The following is a 20,413-nucleotide window of genomic DNA, read 5'->3' as shown; positions in this document are numbered from 1 at the left end:
TGCTCTGGTCTGAAGTCCAGGCTGCCTGTGCTGTTGGGAAGAGAGCTCTGCCATTGGCAGCTGCGTGGGACAAGCAGTTCACATGGCTTTTGCTGTCGAAGCAAGGGAGTAAAAGCAGTGCTCCTGTCCATGTACTTAAGACTTTTGGGTGGCTTTGGCTGGTCCTGGCTCTTTGCTGAGCCCTGCATCCAGCTTACTCTTCTGCCTGTCCAAAACTACCCAAGGCAGGGTGAACGAGCATGTCCTTACAAGTGGAAAACATCGCCCAGCTACTTCCCAGATATTTGTGTATTTATTCATACACTGCCCTTTAATGTAGCTGTTTGCAGTTGTTCTTGTGTTTTTGTTTGGGTTTGTTTGTTTGTTTCTTGGTTTTTTGGGTTTTTTTCCCCCTTCTGTGTAAAATTGGTTTCAGAATTGGAGCAGGTTCCGCAGTGCCTATTTTGGACCCCACAATAGGGAATTAATCCCTCTAGAAGCTAATTAACATCTCTCTTCTGTTCCAATTTATAGATTAGATTATTGTTTGTATAAAGCCTGGGATATTTTTTTAATTTTATTTTAAGTCAAAAACAGGAAATTGTGGCTGAATTCCACAAGCTTTGTTTCTTATTTGAGGAATTAAAAACATCTTCAGGTTTTGGGGTTTTTAAAAAATTTCTTGCTTGGGTCACAGCTGCCCGTTTGCATGCCCTTAGTGCTCTTACTGCTATGGAGCTCATGGAAATGGTAGCTTTGCTTTGTCTTGTGCTGCACGTGTGGTTTTGCTTGTGCAAGCAGGAAAGCTTCATTTCTGTTGAGCTCCTGCATAGCTGATAAAATTGGAAAGGGGGGATGTTCAGGGGTTTTGGCCACACAGCCACAGTTCCAGTGCCTTGGGGCGGTGGTGCTTGCCTTGAAATGTGCCAGTGCCACCAGTTGGGAGAGCAGTGGCTTCCTGTGGTAGTGCAACTCTCAGGTGAGATCTGTCTTACTGAGTGCCTCCAAAAAAACATTAATGTCTTACATCCTTCTGAGTTTGTTTTATAATTTTTTGGGGTATTTTTCCACATAAAGCACAATCCTCAGAATCATAAGGGTCATCTGCTGCCAGATCTGGGACTTGCCAGGGGATGACCAGTCTGCTGGCACAAGCAGGTGAGCCGGGGTGCATCTCACAAGAACCTACTGTGTGGCTCTGAAATACGTTTTTGTGCATTGACACTGGAATCAGCTGTGTTTGAAAAGGAAAGAATTACTAAAAAAGTGGTTGCCAGTGGCATATTTCTGCTTTTTCCTGCCTGCCCACATGTGGTGCCACCCTGCACTGGTGTGAGCATCCCTGGAGGTGCTTGGTGGAGGGTCTGGGGCATGCAGAGGGAGAGAGGCCAAAAGTGGAGGGAGAAAATGTTAAGGAGGAAAAATACTCCAATTTAAATTACATTGGTTGTGATGGAATCAGTTTTGGTCAAAGGCTGCTTTTTTTCTAGCAAATAGCTGAAAGCTTTAGGGGAGAAAAAAATACAAACAGACAATTTTTTTTTTGTGTTTGTTTTGCCTTCTTAATGGGGAATTTGAGGAAAAAAACTGAGAAGTCTCACAACGAAAGTAACTGTCTCCCAGCCACATCTCTTCTGTTTGCTGTTCCTTATGCCTGAGGCTTCTGTAATTCTGTGTATTTGCTGTTCCAAATGGATTCTCTTTCCTGCCACCCCTTTTGCCCCATTTAATTGCATGAAATTATACTTGGTGAGGTATTTTTGTATTACCCTGGTAAAATCTGTTGGACAGTCTCTGTTGAATTTTGTAATCTTGGTTGCTGGCTGCATGCAACTTCTTTTTCCTGTGGCTTTTACCCTTAGGTAAAGGTTAAGAATTAATGACTGCAGGTATTGATAGCTGATAGAGGGGCTTAGCCATCCCAGAGATGGGTTGGTCTATCTGTATCCAACCTCCTCACCAGAGAAGTGGGAAAAATCCAGTAATTTTCTGCATACCTTGTCCCTTGTATAACACCACTCACTTAATGTGTGTAGGCAGAGACATGTTATGAAAACTGTTTCACGCCTAAAGAATTCGTTGATAATAAAGAGAATTTGCATTTCCTAAGTTCTCACTCAGAGATACTGAGGAGGGTTTTTTGGTTTTGTTTTTTAAATTATGGTTTAAAATGGTTTTCATTGAAGGTTTTTGTCTTAGCTAGAGCCAGGGAGAATCCTCTAGTTAGCCAGAGTTATTTCCTTTTCAGATTTGTTTAAATAATAAGTTTAATTATGTAATATTTTAATATTCTTTTTTCCCCTCTTGCCTTATTTGTATATTCAGGTCTTTGTGTGGTTTCACTCTCTTTTGATGTTTGCAGAAATGTATTATCTTCATCTGTCTGGTTTGTGTTTGGTGTGCCACTAATTGACTCAATATCCTGTTTGTTGGAATGAAAGCAGGCTCTATCATGGCATATTTTTCCAGGGTGTAAAACCTTGCAGTATTCGGGCCACCCTGTCGGGTAGGAAATTGTTGGCTGTGCTGTGGAAATGAAGCAGTGATGGTATTTTTCCTCAGGTGAGCTGGGTTTTAGATTTTAATGAACTCTTTAAACCTCACTGAAGGCAAGATCCTGAATCCTCCTTGCTTAGACATCACCTGCAAAGGGCAGAGTCCCCAGCCCAGATGTGCTGTAGAGAGTTTTTGGGTTTCATCCTTGGGGTCTTCCACCTGAGCCTCTCCATTGCCCCAACCTCAGTTTGAGTGCTGGGCAGAATGGGATCTCACTTGACCAGTGGTGCTTCTCTGGGCTGGTATGGAGAGCAGAGACAGATCTTTGTCTTTTGTTTGGGACTGAGGCGCTGGGTTAGGAGTGTGGGAAGGGCTCTTCTGGTCTATCGCTGCCCAGGAGGGATATCCCAAAACCACTCCAGTTGACCTCAGCAGACAGCATTTACCCAGACTTGGTCCTTCAGGGTCTGGCTCTGTCATCAGGTCCAGGATGAGCTTTGCAGTGGTTATTTGGACCTGGGAGGGTGGTTGCAAGAGGCCTCTTTATGTCCTAAGTTGCTCTTTCCAGTAGAAAATTAAATTTCTTAATGTGCATTTGGCTTAATGTACACACATGGATATAAATCTCTCTTGTTCTCTGCACTCCCTGACCCTCTTGGCAGTAAATTTGGGAACCGAAAGCTGTCAACAAAGCAAAATGGAAAAATAGAAGCCAGACAGACCTCTGTTGTATACGATATTTTAAGTAACTATAGGTACGCACTGTGGAAATAATTAGGATTATTTGTTGTGTTGAAGGGAGGTATGTCACTGAGGTATTGTGTGTGCACTGCCATTCCCATGCCTGCAAGATGGATTAGCAGCTGAGTTAACAGATGCAGTAAAGCTCAGCTGAAAATAGTTCACTGTTGTTAAGTGTAGGTGAAAGGGCTTTGGTTTGGGTATCAAAGAGTGTATTTTGACTGCTTGACAAGTTTGCAAAAAAAAAAAAAGAAAATCATTTCACTATTATAAGCTTTCTCTGTGAGTCTGGGGAATTTTTTGGTGCCATTAGAGTAATCAGCAAAAAACTGAAATGCACATTGATTAATAACCTAAGTGGAAGTGCAGGGGAAACAAGTGGCTTTAACATTAATAAGGCAAATAAACCATTTATATAAAACAGTTGCTAATTGGGTGGGATATTAAATATATTGCATGCTGGCTCATGGTGCCAAACAGTGGTACTTCCATAACCCTAGTAATCAGCTTTGGGAGCTGACTACATAGTGAAGATGTCTTCTGGCTTAAAAAGTCCTGGGTGGTTGGGAAAAAAGGTTCAGGTGGGGATGAGGATCCATGGTGGTTGAATCCAGGACCAAGATCTTCTGTGACTGTGAAAGGGCTGGAGCCCCATGCCTGGATGGAGAGTGGTGCTGGCTGTTTACCTTCATGGTGAGGACTGAGTTAAGGAACATAGGGTGTGTTCTTTCTTTTGGTGCTTTTTAGGTGTGAGATCCCAATAGGAATTGCTAATGTTTTGAGGAGAGAAGAAAGAAAAGCTGACTCTGGTTGCATGAGCCTTTAGAATGCGAATGGGAAATTATTCACATTGGAAAATGGGATATGTTATTTTGTGTCTGGTGATGGGTGTAGGGAGGCTGCTGCACAAAGTGCTTCTCCTGGAAGTGTGTAGTTGAAATGAGGGTTTGGGATGGTTGTAACACTATGCACTCAGGAGCATCAAGGGAAGTACAAGCCCCAGGTGTGCCAGCCTGGTTTGCCCTGCTCTGATCAGCAGCTCTGTGTCATTTGTAGGATGTGAGCGTAGGATTCTAAGTCTGCTGCCCTTGGTGGATGTGTCACCACTGCTAGCAGGACTTCAATGCTGTTTTACATCCCTTCCTTCCTGGCACGCGACCATCTCCACAGGAGTATTCTCCTCAGTAAAATAAACACAAGGCTGACAGCAGCACAGCTTTAAAGCAAGTGGAGAACTCTGACCACCCAGTGAAAAAGGAGAGTTCTGATAAGAGGTATCAACTAAAAATTCAAGTTTGCTGCTTCTGCCAGGAAGAAAGCATGCCTTGAAGCAGTGTGTGTGTGTGACAGCCAGGGAGGAGGTGGCAGGGCTGCTTTCAGGGTGCAGTGTACCTCAGAGACAGATATTTTTTCCTCTCTTTGGTGTTCACAGCTTAGTGTAATTTCACCTGGAAAGAGTTAAATGCCAAGACTCTGCATTTTGCTAGTGTTCTTTGTTGGCAGGTATCTAATGACATTGTAAGCAGTGATTTTGCTGTGGCTGTGCTGACATCTGTAGGGATTACAGCAGCACCATTAAAGATGGACAGGAGCTCATGGCCCATTCCCAGAGGTACTGAGCCATCCATCCTCTGATAATTTGCGTAGCCAGGAAAAGGGGATATTTTTTGTATTTTCAGTAAATCAAAGGTGACTGGATTGAGTGGACAGTTTGGGACTTGATGACTCTGCCAGAGCTCATGCTTTTCTCTTTTCTTCCCCCTTGCTAATGCAGGGCCGGAGCAGTGGAGCTATGCTCAGGGGTGATGCTAGTGTTTCTTGTCATCTTTGTTGGGGGTTTTGTAAAGCCTCGGTAGCATGTCAATTATATATGATGGGTGGAAGCCTAATATTCTGTGATAATTAGAAGGCAAGTCTAGTGTGAAATTGGATTAGGGTCCGGCATTACAGTCCGGGATTCCTTTGGTAGTTGGTTTAGAGGAAGTCATAAAACTCCTTTAAAGATGACACAGATCCATGTGTGCTAGAGGGGAGAGGCAGAGCACAAGGCTGAAATGCTGGTCCTGCTTTCAGGTCCTCAGCAGTGTTTTCCTCCTGCTCTTCCACCACCCAACATTACCCCAGCCTGATTTCTCACATGGGAGCAAAGTCCAGCAGTAACATCTCAGACCATAAACCACTTCTGGCTTGTTTACTGAGCTCCAGTGAAGGGCTGGGCTGTGTGGGAAGCCTTTTAAAGAAATACTCACCCCCCACCTCCCAGTAAACTGCTGCTGGAGCTTTAGCTAGTTTTGCAGTTAGCTGTCCTTAAAGTATGAACTTGGGCAAGGTGAGGAGGAACAGACTGGGAAGGTGTGCTAGACATCCAGAAACAACATTTTGAAGAGGTCTTGGAAAATTGCTTGGTAAAGAGAACTGCTTTTCAGTATCAAGTAGCTCCTGAGTTTGTGCTGCTCATTTACTTATTTGATGAAAACTTGTTTTTCAACACATTGCAAAATAGTTACTTGATTTAGAAGAAACTCTGTGTGCCTGGAGTCTGCTAAATGCAGTGTTTCTGTAATGGCTTAAATCATAAGTTTGCAAGATTACCTTTCTGAGTGCATTTGCTGGGATGTACAGATGGTAATGTCATGTACCATTACATTTCTGTCTTTAAACAACCACCTCCATTCCCCAGAGATGTGCTGTTAACCAGCCAAGGAGCAAGTTTCTTTCATAATTTTTGGTCCCTCATTTCTCTCTCTGTACTCATATGTATCATAAAATAAGGAAAAGTTTTGCTGCAGCAGGCAGGCCATGAGAAAGATCTGCTGCAAATCCATGTCAAGCTGTGGTGATGGCGTGCATATGTGGTAGATATTTGGAGTCAATCTCTGCTACTTGAGCTCTTTTTGCCATGCAGTCCCCGATGTGATGATTGCACACCCTGCCAAACAATTCAATAAAAAGCCTAACTTGAAAGGAGGCTGTGGCAGTTATATTTTTGCTGTGCTCACACGGTGATAAATTACAAAAGCTGCCGAGGTTTTTACACTCAACAGTAGATGAAGAGTTGCATTGTTTGAGGAGTTCTAACTTGGGAAATAATTATTGCCGAATGTGTCCTTGACAGTGAGCGCACACCATGAGCGTTCTCTACGTAACAGACATTAGATGTCTGCTAAGTACACCTAAGTACAAGTATTAAAGAGTATTTTTCATTCATTTTCCTTAGAGGAGTTCACTGCCAGTTTGACAAAGGGCGTTGGCTTTGATCTGGGCTCCAGGCTGGTTGTGTGTGCATAACTGGTCAGTGCTCACATGGAGCTCTCCAGCCTTCATCCCTTTCATTCAACCAACCAACCTGGTTGTAGCACCCTGGTGTATGAAAGCTGTTTGATGATGTCTTGCACCAGGGTCTGTCTGCACTGGATGAGTCCTGTGGATGGATCCTGAATGGATCAGCTCTGCTAGCAGATTTAAAACATCAGATGAGAGATTTCTCACCCACTGTGCCAGTGTTGGTGTTGGATGTATCCTTAGGGATGCTGTTGTGCTTGGGACAAACCTCTGTGTGGGAAAACTGGGGCCCCCCAGTGTCTTCCAGTGACTTTCCAGTGGCATCTCGCACTGTGGCATAAGAAAACTGCAAGAAAAGCAGCCCACAGACCTAAACTTTCTGTTTTTAAAATGCTGGGTAGCAGAGTGCATCTTCCTATGATTAGCACTGAGTAGCCAGAGCTCTTCAGTTCCAGACAGAGCTAATTCTTGATCATGAGCCAAGACCACATAGTGCTGACATGACTGAGAAATATCTTCCATAATTAGATTGCTTGGTCATTCATTTTTGAATGTCTGAGTTACATTTTGGAGCATTATTTCTTAATGATCAACCAAATGAGATCTGTACAAGCTTGATTTACTGTCAGTAGTGTTCTTGCTTGGCTTTGCACGTGTGTCCTGGGGAGGCACTGTCAAATCTGGGACAAAGGGGATTAGAGGAAATGATTTTGCTTTGTAACATTAGGCAGGATGGTAACTTTAGTTTAATAATGTAAATAGATGTGAATCTTGATACCTGTATTTGTGAAATACACTGGGCTTTTTTTAATGACAAATAAATTGGAGAAGTTGTTAAAGCCACTGTATTAGGGATTGTAGAGCATCTGTGAAAAACTTCAGAAGTGTCTGTGAAGTGTAACTAGGAAATAAAATCCTGGTATCAGTAGGTCTGAATTTGCTTTGCTGCTATTCATGGTTAATGTTGTGTCAGAGTCCTTAGTCCTGTGTTGGAATTGTAGTGGAGATTCAAGGTGAAATAAAGCAGAGATGCTTGGGCACTTTCTTATTTTGATGCTTGCTGGCAAGGTGGGCTCAGAGAAGAGTGCCCAGGCGTGCTCAGGGGTGAATTTAGAGGGCAGGATCTAAAAATCTGGATGCACCCCTTCTTCCATTTTAAATGACTTACGAAGCTACCTGGAGTTGCCTCCCTTGGAGCTATGGTTTTCCTGCTGGAGGTGCTCCTCTGAGACAGAAGGAAGTAGTCTGTGAAAAAAAGATATAACTATAAGGAGTCAGTGAGATTTTTCTGTGTTTTCCAAAAGCTATGCTTAAGCAGTGCTGCTTCCCGTAGCAGACTTTGAGCTTTCCGTAATTGAAGAGCAGTGGATGGTCTTGTGCAATAAATTTGCTGTGTCAGAATTATCTGCTGGTCAAGGTCTCTCTGGAATGCCACAGAAAACAAACAAACCCTGTAGCACAACAGGGAAATAGATTTTAGGAGGAGAGGTTCTTCGAGTTGTATATATAGAGAGGGAGAGAAAAAAAAAATAATATTTGTGTCATTTTTTTAAGATGGTCCCGAAGAGTCTGTAAGGAGACACTAACCTTTCTGGGCTAGAAGGTCATGCAAAGTGATACAAAGGTTCACAACCTGGGCAAAAGACATTGTGGAGAAATCTTGCACAAGGCAGGCAGAGCATCATCCTGTTGTGTTAACCATGGGCAGGCTTTGAACTGTCCAAAACCTGCTTTTGTTTCTCTAAATCCAGTTTTGATGCTCTAGCAGGTAGAATGGATGGCTCTTCCTTAAATGTGTGGTGCACTGCCTGTCAGGAAGATGTTATTTTCTGCATGAGGGCTGACAAGTCCTTTGCAGCTCTGACAGTGAGTCTCTGAACCTCCGTGGTGGTTGGAGGTCCTTGGTGACTCCCAGGGTGGGAGCAGGCAGGGAAGAGCTTTCCCTTCTCCATCTGTTTCCTCAGAATGAAGGATAAGGTCTGGCAGCAGGGTGTGAAATGGGAGAGAAGGCTGCAGCTTTCATGTTGGCTGTGTCTTCTAAAATACCATCTGACTTGGAAACATGAGTTTCTCATCTTGACTGCTTGTTTTGATTGTATCTTCTGTGTTGACAAAGATTTGCACAATTTGCCCAAATTTGAACCACTTTGGTATCAGCCCACCTACTTTGTGTTGGTTCTGTGTTGGTGGGGCCTGTCAGAGAGCTGGAGCTGAGGATTGCTGTGCCAAGGGTTTATCTTGGCCCACAAAACTTGACAGTGGCATTTTACGGGTGCTGCTGGAAGGGGACAGCTTCATCCCACACCGCTGCAAGGCATCTAAAAGCAAATTATGTGGGTCCAGATCCTATGTCCAGATTGGCTGAGAGATTTTGAAATGAAGCTGTTGCAGATACTGAAACACTTGGTGATGATCCCCTCTGACCAAGCCAGCTTGAACCAGATGACTCTTAGGAAAGGATTAGCTTAAGGAAAAAAAAAAATCTGTTTGAAGTCTCCAAAAACAAGCCCTCTGTTTCCTCCAGGATGATGACAGAAAACTTCAAAATTCGGAGCTGGGAAATATAAACCATTTTCATGAGCCATTGCATAAAGCAAGTATAATTTAGTGTCAGTGACAACTGTGCTTCTGAGTGAGACTACTTCTCTGATAATTGGACTGGGGAGGGGTGAAGAAAAAAGCACTTATCTGGACAAAAAGGGCCATTGCCACTGATGTTGTGTAGTAACTGAATGAACTGGAAGTACTTAAAATACTCAGCAAAAACTTCATTCAAGTTTCCATGTACAATATATCTATAAACAGGTCAATTTTCTGGTTCTTCAAATTATACTGTGCAGGAGGAGTATCTGTTTATTGAGTATCAGTTTATTTTGAGTATCAGTTTATTAACTGAATAAGTAAGAAGACACTTTATAATATTCTTGTGGAAAGACAGGTTTTTTACATGTATTGATAAAAAGTTTCTCTAAGGAATCAGGTTTTGATGTGCTTGGTCCAGTGTTCACAGTGGGGGGGATCTCCTTGCAAGTAAATGGTGCTGCAAATCTTCACACACCCTGCCTCATGAGACTTCTTTTCTCTGGCATAGAAAGTCCTTTTAACTTGGGATATTTTCTTCTCTGCTTTTCAGGTGACCACTTGAAAGTCTGCTCACAAGGCTACACATGCTGCTCTCAAGAAATGGAGGAGAAGTACAGTCAGCAGAGTAAACATGACTTCAGAAATGCTGTCGTAGAGCTTAGCAATCACCTACAAAACATGTTTAGTTCCCGATACAAGAAGTTTGATGGTAAGTGCAGAGACTTTGAACTTGCTGTCCTTGGGATAAAAATGTGAAAAATCCCCATCCTGTTGTTTTCTATGCAGTTATTCTGCTCTGTCTCCCCCTTTGCTGGGAAAGTTCATGACTCGGCTCAGAGGGCAGAGTATGCCTTGTTTTGTAATCCTGTGAGAGAGAAGTATTTGCTGATTATGGCTGCTTGTTTCCCAAAGAGAGAGATCTTTCTTTCTGATTAATCTTTTGAAAAGCTATTTTGCTCTAATGTAAGATTGCAGTTAGTTTTGTTGGTACATCCCTGCAGCGCACGTAATTGTAACATGCACATCTTGCAGCCCCAATCCACAACAATGCTCATCTTTCCCAGCATGTTGTGAACCCACAGGATTTGTATCCATCTCACTTTTAGCCTTTGGGGCTAAGCAGAGCAGCAGATAAATGCAGAGTGGTTTTGTGTGGAGGCCGAGGTTTCAAGTGTGATGCGGGGTCAGAAGCATAATGAACAAGTCTCGGCTGAGTTCCCATCGCTGAGTGATGCTAGCTGCTGACAGATAAGCAAATGACTGGTCTCAGTATTGCCCCTGGGTCCACAGTGTGTCCTGTCAGACTGGCTCTCCATAGGGCATGCCTAGCTCATGGGAGCTGCAGAAAGAAGCTCCCTTTGGAGGTAGCTGGCACACAGCCAGCATTGCCCACCTTGCAGCCAGGTGCTTTTCCTTTGAGAGCACCTCTGCAAACAGCTGAAGTTGATGCCTAGACACTGGGCACAGAACCTGGCTGAAGTCTCAGGGCATTTCTTGGTTTGCTTCTGAACTCTTGGTTGGTTTCTGTGGCACTTTGTAGGTGCCTCAGTGCTCCCAGACACTGCAGCCTCCTGTTGCCTGGGCATCTGGGAAGGAGGAACAGGATGTCAGGCTGCTGCTTGCGTTGTCCCTGTAGGCTGGGGGACTGAGGTGACAGCCAGCTTGCATATGGAAGTGTCTGACAACTCAAGTGGACTGGGTTGTTCACACAGTTCTGCTTGTACATCACCATCACACTCTGTGGTTAAGGGCAATTCTCCCATGCAGCTCCTCTGGACATTTGTTCCCTTGTTTGGCCATTGGTTCAATGTGAGTTTTCTATGAATATCCCAAAGTCTGTGCCTTGAACCTCCCAGCAAGCTCCTCTGCACTACTACAGTGGGTTGCAACCTTTTCCTTTCAAAAGGGATTGGCACTAGGGTGAGAGAAAAAATCCCTGGGTATGAAATTGCAGTGAGTCAAAGTAGAATTATGCAATCATCTTGATAGCATCTAAATCTGCTGGCTAAATATTTCCCTCTTAACCTCTGTTGTCTCTACCTGCTGGTACACCAAAGGGGTGATAGAGGGAGAACTAAAGTGTCTAGACTTGCAAGCTTATTAAATGCAGAACAAGACACTTAATGAAATCCAGCCCATAGATAAGCTTGTTCAAAGAGACCAGAGGAACAGCATCTGCTTCACCTTAAATGAACAACAAAGCTTTTTGAAATGCTGCATGGAAAACAAAGAGCATGCACGGGTTGCTGCATTAGCATCCCTGACGTGGATCAGACATCTTGTGAGGTGCATCTGCCCCTTTGTGGGGGGAGAGATGGCTGCAGGGCTGTGTGAGGGCAGGGGGACATTAAGACAAGCTGAGATGGGTGCCTGTCAAAGCACAAGGCTTCAAAATAGGTGAGCTTTGGAAGGGAGCCTGCACAAACTATTCTGTCTGTTCTCTGTGGTTCTCCTGTCAGCCCCATAGAGCATCCTCTGTGCTGGTCTCACTCTCACTTTAGCCTGTGAAGAGCTTGACTGGCAAGTCTGGAAGGGGATGGTGTTGTTCAGCTGTTCCTGAAAGCTGGATTTACTGTGCCTGGCCTGTCCCTCAAGGGTGTGTCTCTGCCTCATATGAAACTAATGAAGGAGAATTGGCAACCTCCTCAGCCTGTCCCAAAGCCTAATGACTCTGTCTTTGAGTGCTAGTATCAGAACTAAATCTTCATTTGCTGCAGACAAAGCTGATTTAGGAATTTTTTAAATCTTACCTGGGGTGGAAGTAGAGATGAACTGATTACCACCCTCCATCATTTACCTCTTGGGAGGCTTTTAATCTTGACAGCCTTTCTCCCTCCAGCCCAGTCACCTGGAGGCTGAAGGCACACCTTCCTGCTGGTTGCTTGGGCAGGTTGAGGAGTCTCCCTACTGAGATCCTCAAGCTCTTCTGCAAAAATATTGGAGTTCCATGCCTTAGACTGCTGTTTTTTAAGAGCCTGCTGTTGAATATTTGGCTGCTTGTGGGATGGTGTTTCCTTCCTTTGGTCTTGATGCTTGGTCATCAGATCAGCTGTGGTCAGTTGTATCTTGCATGTTTGAGTTCCTCTTGCCCAGCATAATTCATCCCACACTTTTTGATCTAATGTACCCAAACTACAGGAAGGAGAGGCAATCGAGACCTGTATATTTGTGCTGATCCTTAGGGATGAGACTGGAAAAGGACAGTATCTTTCCAGAGCTGCTCTTCTGCATGGACCCAAGCTCTGATATTACTATTTGCAGCTATTCAGGGCTTCCTTATCACTTGTAGCTAAATCCATTCAAAGGGAAATAAAACTGGCAAAAATGAGCTGCACAGCTTCCTTAGTTTAACATGAAGTCCTCTGTGCTAAAGCTTTGCAGAGTGACTGAGTAGGCAGGATGAGTTATTACAGACACCAAATCTACTTCAAGTGGGGTGGACACTTCTCTTGTGGGGTGACACATCCCCGGGCTGTGATCGGCCACTCCAGGATGCAGCCCAAACAGCAAACCCTGTCCCTCCAGCCCTTTGGAAGTCTTTGTGGTGGGTTCTCTGGCTCCTAATCTCCCAGCCTTGACATTCAGGTCTGGGAGGAGAGGCAAACCTGTCCTGCCTCCGTTATGTGCTTGACCTTTGCAGCAGTTGCTGCTGCAGAAGGACAGTCCAAGTGGCGGCACGTCCTTTGGACAGAGGCTGGGATGCCCTGTGGCTTCTGGAGCGTTTGCATCAGCTGTTGCTGGAGCGCTGTGTGCTGTTGGAACTGTTGCCAGAATTGCTCTGATCTGACACCAAAGCCGTACAGAAATGGATTATCTCCTCTTTAATCAGGAGCATGGAGCAATCTGCTGATTATCCATCCCCAAAACCAGGAGTCATTTTGGCTCCCAGTGCGTAATGTGACAGCGTCAGATCCTCCTGCGCGTATTTGGTTTGCAGGCACCAGGAGAACTTGTGAGTTCAGGAGTCCCATATCTTACATATCCTGTCTAAATATTTGCTTACAGTACAGGTATGTGTGCTCCTGGAGGTCTCCCCTGTTGTAATTTAAACCACTAACCTGATGCCAGTGTAGCAGTAAGAGATGCATTTTCAGCAGCAAGGGAAATGCTTTTTTGTTAAAATAAAAAATACTTTGTGAGTTGTTGGATTCACCATTGCTAAATAATTTTAGAGGTGAAGATTTCCTGGTTAGTCTCAGATATGTTTATGGGCTTCAATGAGAAATTAGTGGGTAAAATTTTCTGGCAATGTAAGCATCTCCCTCCATAACAATGACGTTCATGGGAAAGCTGTAACTGACGGTGGTGACATCTAATGCCACAGAAGTAGCTATACCAGTTAGGGATTTAAACACCCCCTCCCTTTTTTTTAATAAAATCTCTTGTGCTTTTTCTTATCTTCACAACTTAGTGCCCTCCCCTTCACTCTCTCGGGGATTAATAACATTAATAGAATTAATGGTGACATTAAGGCTGTATAAATGCTCAGTTCCATGTATTAAATTTGAACTTTCACCTCTTTTGCCCTTTGAGGCTGAAGTTTTCCACGCCAGGGTTTGTGCTAGCCAACAGTGCTTTGGGGAAACTGCTCAGCTGTTTTGAGGAATTGGAGCCAGGACAGGACATAGCCCATAACTCTTCTGCAGTGTTTCCGCTGTTCCGTTGCTTCCTAGATAAGATGTTCTTACTTTTTGCTTTTTAAAGACCCATCCTGAATCTTTTTGGAAAATGTAACTGCTGTGCCAAGCCCTATTCTGGGGGAAAAAATAGAGGGGCTGCTGAGTCTTACAAGCTCCTTGTTTCTCCTGCCTCTTTGTGTTTCACAAATACTTTTGCTGTTGCACTTAAACCAATTTGTGTCCCTTTCTTTTGTGCACTCTAGACTTAGGCAAGGCAGCAAACTTCTGCAACCCTCACTGTACAGGAGAGAAATGTGTGAGATGGTCTGTCTTTGGGCTGGGTTGGCAGTAGGTTTGGTGTTCCTAATGCCCAGACAACAGAAGAATTTGTATCAAATGGTACAGCCCAAGCCAGCATTTGGGAAGCAATTGAATGCTGAGAGTTCCATTTCTGATTCAGTCTCCCTGAATTTTCCATTAGCACTTAAGATAAAACAAATACAGAAGTGTAAAAGGAAACAATAAATGGAAACAATAAGTGGAAAAAAACCAAATCCAAGAAGAAAGAGCTGGCCAGGGGTTCCCAAGTCCATGGTGCACACAACTCCTCTGCTGTATAGGGAGCGGGCAGAGGGGCTGGAGAGAGATTCCATGGACTGGACTCCATGTTTGTATTGGTCAAGGTAGCTACAGGTACAAGGTGTGATCATGAGATGAGCATCTTTGAAACATCCCAGGGTGCCCTTGACCTTCTAATGTGAGCTCTGTGTTGCTTCTGGGTGCAGGAAGTTCTTCCAGTAACTGGCCTGTGGCTGAATTTGAGAGACTGGTCAGGAGAACATTGGCCAAATAGCTTCCAAGCTCTGCTGAAAATGGAGGAAAAAGCCTGGCATTAATTTCTGAATTTAGTTTTTGTTCAGATACCCTTTGCTTCCAGCTGCTGTCTGCAGGTATGAGTTCTCAGGGAGGTGTGCTGGTGCAGTGGGATGCATAGCTGGGATGTGTTAGTAACTAGGAAGGACACAGAAGGGACAAGGGAGAGCTTTTGGTGGTCTTCTTTCTGCTGCTTCAGGCAGTGTGGAGGCAAACAGTGAAAGATGAGCCCCACAGGTGCCCAGCCTGCTGTTCCTATAGTTAGAATTTGGCAGCCCATCATGGTGCTCTGCCTTACCAAAATAACTGCCCTTTGGGGACCTTCATCTCACGTTAACTCTTTTACTGGAAACTGCCTGTGAGAGCAGAGACCTGGGCCCTCATCTTGCTCCTTTGGCAGGGTCCCCCCGTGTCTGTGGCACCCAAGACCGTGGGGTCAGTACTGGCTGCCAGTGCATTCATATCTGCAGGAGGCAGCTCCAGCTGTGTTGGCACAGCTGGAGCGCTGGGTAGAGACCTCTGCTGTGCCAGAGTTGCACTGAGTCCAAGCTTCTGAATAAACCTGTGTGGTGAGAAGAACTCTCCCCTTGCCACCCATCTTCAGGTGAGTGCACTGATGACCATGGCATCATTAATAGGGTGATTTGATGTGTGCTGCCACTCACATTGATGTGAAGGCTCAGACTTATTCTGACCCCTCCAGAAATGGATGGCAGCAAACCTCATACCAACCAGGGCAGAAAATGTTGGGAAGATATACCTCAAAGAAGCTGTTGTGGAGAGGCAATCCTTTGGACTTGGTTACAGATTGGTTCTTAATGAGCAATAGGGAGGGAGTGACTGAGGAGAAGCTGGAGGGAGCAACCACCAACACGTTTCCTTTTGAAAATACCACTTGTGGGCTTTTGTTTGTGCTTTCCCACTCAATGCAACAGCAATGAAACAAATTGTCTGCTGTCTGTGCCTTGGAAGTTTGTTTATTCTTTCTTTTTGTTCAGCTGGCTCCTCTCCATCTCGAGGTTTTTCAGGAGGCACATACACCACCATGACTTTTAGTCTTATTCATTGAGAAGGGTGATGCTTGTCTGACAGCAGTGAGATCCAGACCTCTCTTTTGGGATGCTTGGAAAGATCCTTTGGTCTTGTTCAAGTTACCACAGAAGCAGGAAATCTCATGGGATGAGGTGAAGGGGGTTCCTAACCCTGTTGGTTAGGAGGGGGAAAAAAAAATATTAGATCTTGTAACTTAGCAAAGACTTCAGCAAGGGGAAAAAGCAGTTTATATATGGGCTTGGAGGGATCAAACACTGTCATGTGATCTCAGGTCAAAGCAGTTCTGCTCTTATGGTCACAGGTAAACTGCTCTTACCCTATGGGCTTTTATTCCCAAAGGCAAAGATGGGGGAAACAGGCTTTGTATTTGGCTACAGGAAACGTGCCTGGTGCTCTCTGGTTACTAATTGCTGTCAACCAGTCAATGAGCTATTGTTTGTCTGTTTAAAATTAACTCTCTCTTCCTCCTTCCTGCACAAAGGAGCCACCAAGCCTGTGTGCATAGTCCTGATAGCTGCTCCTCTGGATGCCTGATTTGGTGGTGGTGGTTGGGCCTGGGGGTGTGATAACCCATTGGTGCAGGGCTGGAGCTATTTTATCAGTGTTTAATGTACTGTAATGTCTTAGTGTCTAGCCACTCACATGCCAGCTGAACAAATAAGAGGCAGCCCCAGCTGAAAGAGCTCTCCCTGCCAGTGTAATGAGTTGAGGGTAACTGAGGTAATGGAACAAGACAATCCCCACTGTTCAGTAGTGCAGGCCCTCCCTACACTCTGACAGCAGTAGGAAGGGAGACTTGGGAAAACATGTATCTGTGAAATACCTTAGTGAGTGTCCCAGAAAGTTCCTTTGAGGTGGGAGGATGTGGGAGGCAGCCTGAAGGAGCTCACTTCCAGGTGAAGTTTGAGCTGGGAACTTGGTGTATTGGTACCAAATGGTTGTGGGGCAAAGGTTCACACTTGAGAAATCACAGATGTGTCTGAAGAGATTGAGGAATGGGTGCAGTGAAAATTAAACATGGAGGGAGTAGAGGGAAGAGCAAACAATGGAGGAAGAAGAAAACAGCTGCAGAGAGGTGCATTAAGGAAAAGTTTTTGCAAGGAAGTGCTGGGAATGATAGACCTGCTGCTTGGGGAGGAGCCAACATGGAAGCAGTGGGAAGAAACTCAGTATAGCTGACCAAAAATGGGATGTGAGTGACAGTCCCTGAAATCAGGGGAGACTACAAAGTTTGGGCTCATTCTGCTGCATGGGATGTGGCAGAGCAGGATGGACTAAGATGGGACCAAGGGCATTTTTTGCTGTTTTCCTAATTCATGGGATGACTGGTACATACAGCAGGATGCAAAATGTACTGCTGTTTGTTTCTTGAATCACAGACAGCAATCTCCACATTGTTCTCCTCCTTCATTGCTCCTTATTCTTGAACAAGCTTAGTGTCAGTGTGATGGTGCTGCCCAGTGCTGCTGTGTGTTACCTTCTGCCCTGCTCATCTGGACTCCTACTAGCCCCCCCAGTGCCTCAGAAACCAGAACTTCTAGAAATCTTCTTTTTTTTTTTTTTTGTGGTTTTGGTTTTTTTAACCTATGAGGCTGTGGCCCAGTTTTTCTTGTCTTGATTTTCACTAATCAAGCAAAGTTTAGGGGAGATGTTGTTCCTCCCAGCTCTGCAGCGTTCACATATTGGGGCTGTTGCTGTGACACTGGCAAGATTTAAGCCTGTACTTTAAGCCCTGTGAAAGAGTTCTTCCCATGTCAATAAGTGCTAACACATGTTTGAAAACAGGACAGATAAACAGCTTGTGGATCTGCCCTGCCCTTCTGAGTTCATATTCAATAAATGTGTTAACACTATGTGTTCATCGGTTTCTCAACACTTCCGGAAAAAGGTTGTTAAGCTAGGATTTGTTTTTCCCTGGTGGAAATTACAAATGTTGTATATGCAATAAAGGAAGTGAAGGCATATTAAAAATAATGAAGCACATTTAGGAAAAAAAAAATTGTTTTCCTCCCTTTGGAATAGGTGGCATAGTTGTGGATGGCTTCAACCTCCAGGTGAAGAGAGCTGTGAAACCTATGTCTCTTTTCTCCCAAATTCCATTTATCTGTCTGGATTGAATTTTGCTTCACATGGTAGGAGCAGCTGCAGGGTGGAGTTTGCATCTGCAGATGCACCTCTGGAAAATGCAGGGACGGAGCTGGCGCCGGTCCTTCCACGGCACAGCCTGCGGGGCCGTGGCTTGGGTAGGAGCATTTGTCTGGGAATCCATCTTGCTGTTGTGGACATTTTATGAATAAACCTTTTAAGGAGAAAATATAATTAATCTCTTTGTGGCAGTGTTTTCCTGTACACACTAGAAAGCATAATTGTCTATACAGACGAGCAAATTAAAGGTTTTGGTTAGACAGACGGTCCTTAATTAAGCATAATCTGGACAATATATTAAGAGTATGCTCAAAAAGCTGGGTGGCAAATTATCTGAAACTAATTAATTGTGCCTATAAAAATTCAGCATGTTCCATATGCATGCTTGAACCTGGTTTTATTTGTTTTTTAAGGTGGTTGAGTATAATTGCATGTCTACCTGGGATCTGTTTGTTTAGTTCATTTGCAAACCTCAAGAAGAGTAAGGCCAATGGAAAACTAGTCTCTTAACTAAGGAAACCTGGTGCATGGGAAATGCAGCATGTCTGGTGGTTTTTGGGAGCAGAAAGTGTGTGGCAGCCCTGGTGTCCTTTTGGAAGGGCACCAGCACACAGGAGCATGGCCAACAGATGGGTGTCTGTAGCAAGCACATTGGCTCAACAGCCTTGATGAACTCATATATAAGAGTTGACGTTTTTTGCACTGCAGTTAAGGTTTCCTTTGTTCTATAAAACATGGGGGTTTTAGGTGATGAGCCTGGGTCACTGATGATTTGACTCTTTGCAGTGGCTACAAGAGGAGTAAGTGTGGTGCTGTGCAGCATTGTGCCTCTCTGTGTGAAAGTATTCCCTGAAATACGTGTGTCGTGCTCCTGAAGATAAAGAAATTGAAAGCACAGCTTTGCACTCCTGCAGTGGTCAGCTATGGATTCAGCCCTGAGGCCTCTGCCTGGGGCAAGGCTGGGGAGGCTGAGGACGCCAGGGCAGGTGGTGGCAGGAGGCAGCTCGGACCAGGCAGTTTTTGCTGCTTTTTCCTTTGTTGCCAGCGCATGTGTGGAAATGCCAAACCTGTCTGTGGGTGAAGGGAAATGTGACCCTTTGATGTGTTCATCTCATTTCCAGGAGCTGCCTTTGATTTAGGTAGGACTGTGCCCTACAGCACTGGCTCTCCTCAGCAAAAGCCCTCTTGTATGAAAATGCCACTCCTGAAATATCTGAAAATGTTAGCAGAAGGAATAGAAAAACACTGCATCTCTTCTTACTTAAAAAAAATAGAAAAAAAAGAAAAAAATAATATGTTCAGGTGACACCTATGAATCCAAGATCAAAAATATATTGGGTCTGAAAGTAAAAAGAAGTAGATGTGTTGTCTGGAGGTGGGATTTACTCTGTCTCGCAGTGGGTGGAGTGATTGTGTTTCTTCAATTAGCTCATGTATTTGCAATTTGAAAGAAAGGTTGTTTTGAATTATTCTGGCAGTGGAATCCAGTGTTATGTGGAAGCACCTTGGGGAGATGCAATGCTCTCCTGCACTGGGTTACTGGCAGGGCTGGTCTGCCCTCAAGCTGCAAAGACGTAATACATCTTATTACTTGAAAAAAAGGAAATTGCTAAGTAACTATGGTTATGTTTCTCAATGTGCTCTTTTAAAGAAGGATTTGTTCAAAAGCAGAGACTTTTTTCCCCAGGATTTTTATTGCAGAGATGGCACATATATCACATCCTGTCTTTCTTACCATTTCATGACATCGCTAGGCTTTCACCAAGTGGTGGGCATTGAAATTCTACCCTGAAATTCAAAAATGTTAAAAGAATAAACAGAGCCCAGAGCTGTAGATTGCCTGACTGCAGATTACTGCCTTTTCTGTCTCTTAAAGTTAATTGTATTGGAAATGTCATCCTCCTTGGAGCATCAAAGCCTGTAGCATGCACAGGATTTATTTTGCAATACAGACAAATTTTAACACTGTTTCTTGATATTAAGAAAAATTTTGTGGCTCTGCTCCCACAGTGCTGGTTCCCTCAGCCTGGGGCTCGTTCTCTTGAGCATCATCTTGAGTGAGAAGGTGACTTTACATCAGCAGGACTTGGTTGTTGAGGTGTGTTGAGGCAGTAGAACATGGCCTTGCTCCTCAGTCAGGTTGGAGCAGAGCTGGCTGTGCTGTGTTATCCCAAGGCCTTGTCTGTGGTTCATCCTCTCTGTGTAACCCAGCCCTCTCTGCAGGCTCTGCTCTTAGTCATGAGAACCAGGGAGACCTTGGAGCCATGTGCTGCTCTCGCAGGTCAGTTTGTGAAGCCCTTCCCAACCATGTGTGTGCCTGTTTGTCGACAAGAGGGGCCAGCCCTTGTCCGGGGAGTTTAAACAAGATAACTGGAGGGAAGAGAGAGCCTGCCATCCCTCCAGATAGCAGCGTCTGAGAGAGCACCGGCAAAGTATGATTTGTCGTCTGTGAAAAATGTTTGCGTTTGACAGCTTTTCACAGGAAACCTGTCAGAGTGATAATTTAATGAGTACAGATTGCTTGCAACACAGCTGTAAAACGTGCTTTTACAGTGCTGTAAAATAAGCAACCGAGGCCTTTGTGTGTTTGCTTTGTTTGAGAACAAGTCAACTTCTAATACAAATGAAAGGTGGTCATTTAT

General features: G+C 44.4%; 1 protein-coding gene across 1 annotated transcript in view; it reads left to right on the top strand.

The window, feature by feature from the left end:
• The window catches only part of GPC4 (glypican 4), a 67,077-nt gene that overhangs the window by 20,780 nt on the left and 25,884 nt on the right, over positions 1 to 20,413 (top strand). Inside the window, exon 2 of the mRNA XM_086850024.1 lies at positions 9,632 to 9,790. Coding sequence (XP_086706150.1) covers positions 9,632 to 9,790 — 159 coding nt within the window. The remainder of the gene's footprint in view (positions 1 to 9,631; positions 9,791 to 20,413) is intronic.

The sequence above is a fragment of the Cyanistes caeruleus genome, chromosome 14 (genome assembly GCF_971803275.1).
Source record: "Cyanistes caeruleus chromosome 14, bCyaCae1.hap1.1, whole genome shotgun sequence".
NCBI lineage: Eukaryota > Metazoa > Chordata > Aves > Passeriformes > Paridae > Cyanistes > Cyanistes caeruleus.
Note: the sequence above shows the minus strand (reverse complement) of the source record. Positions and strands in the feature narration are given on the sequence as shown.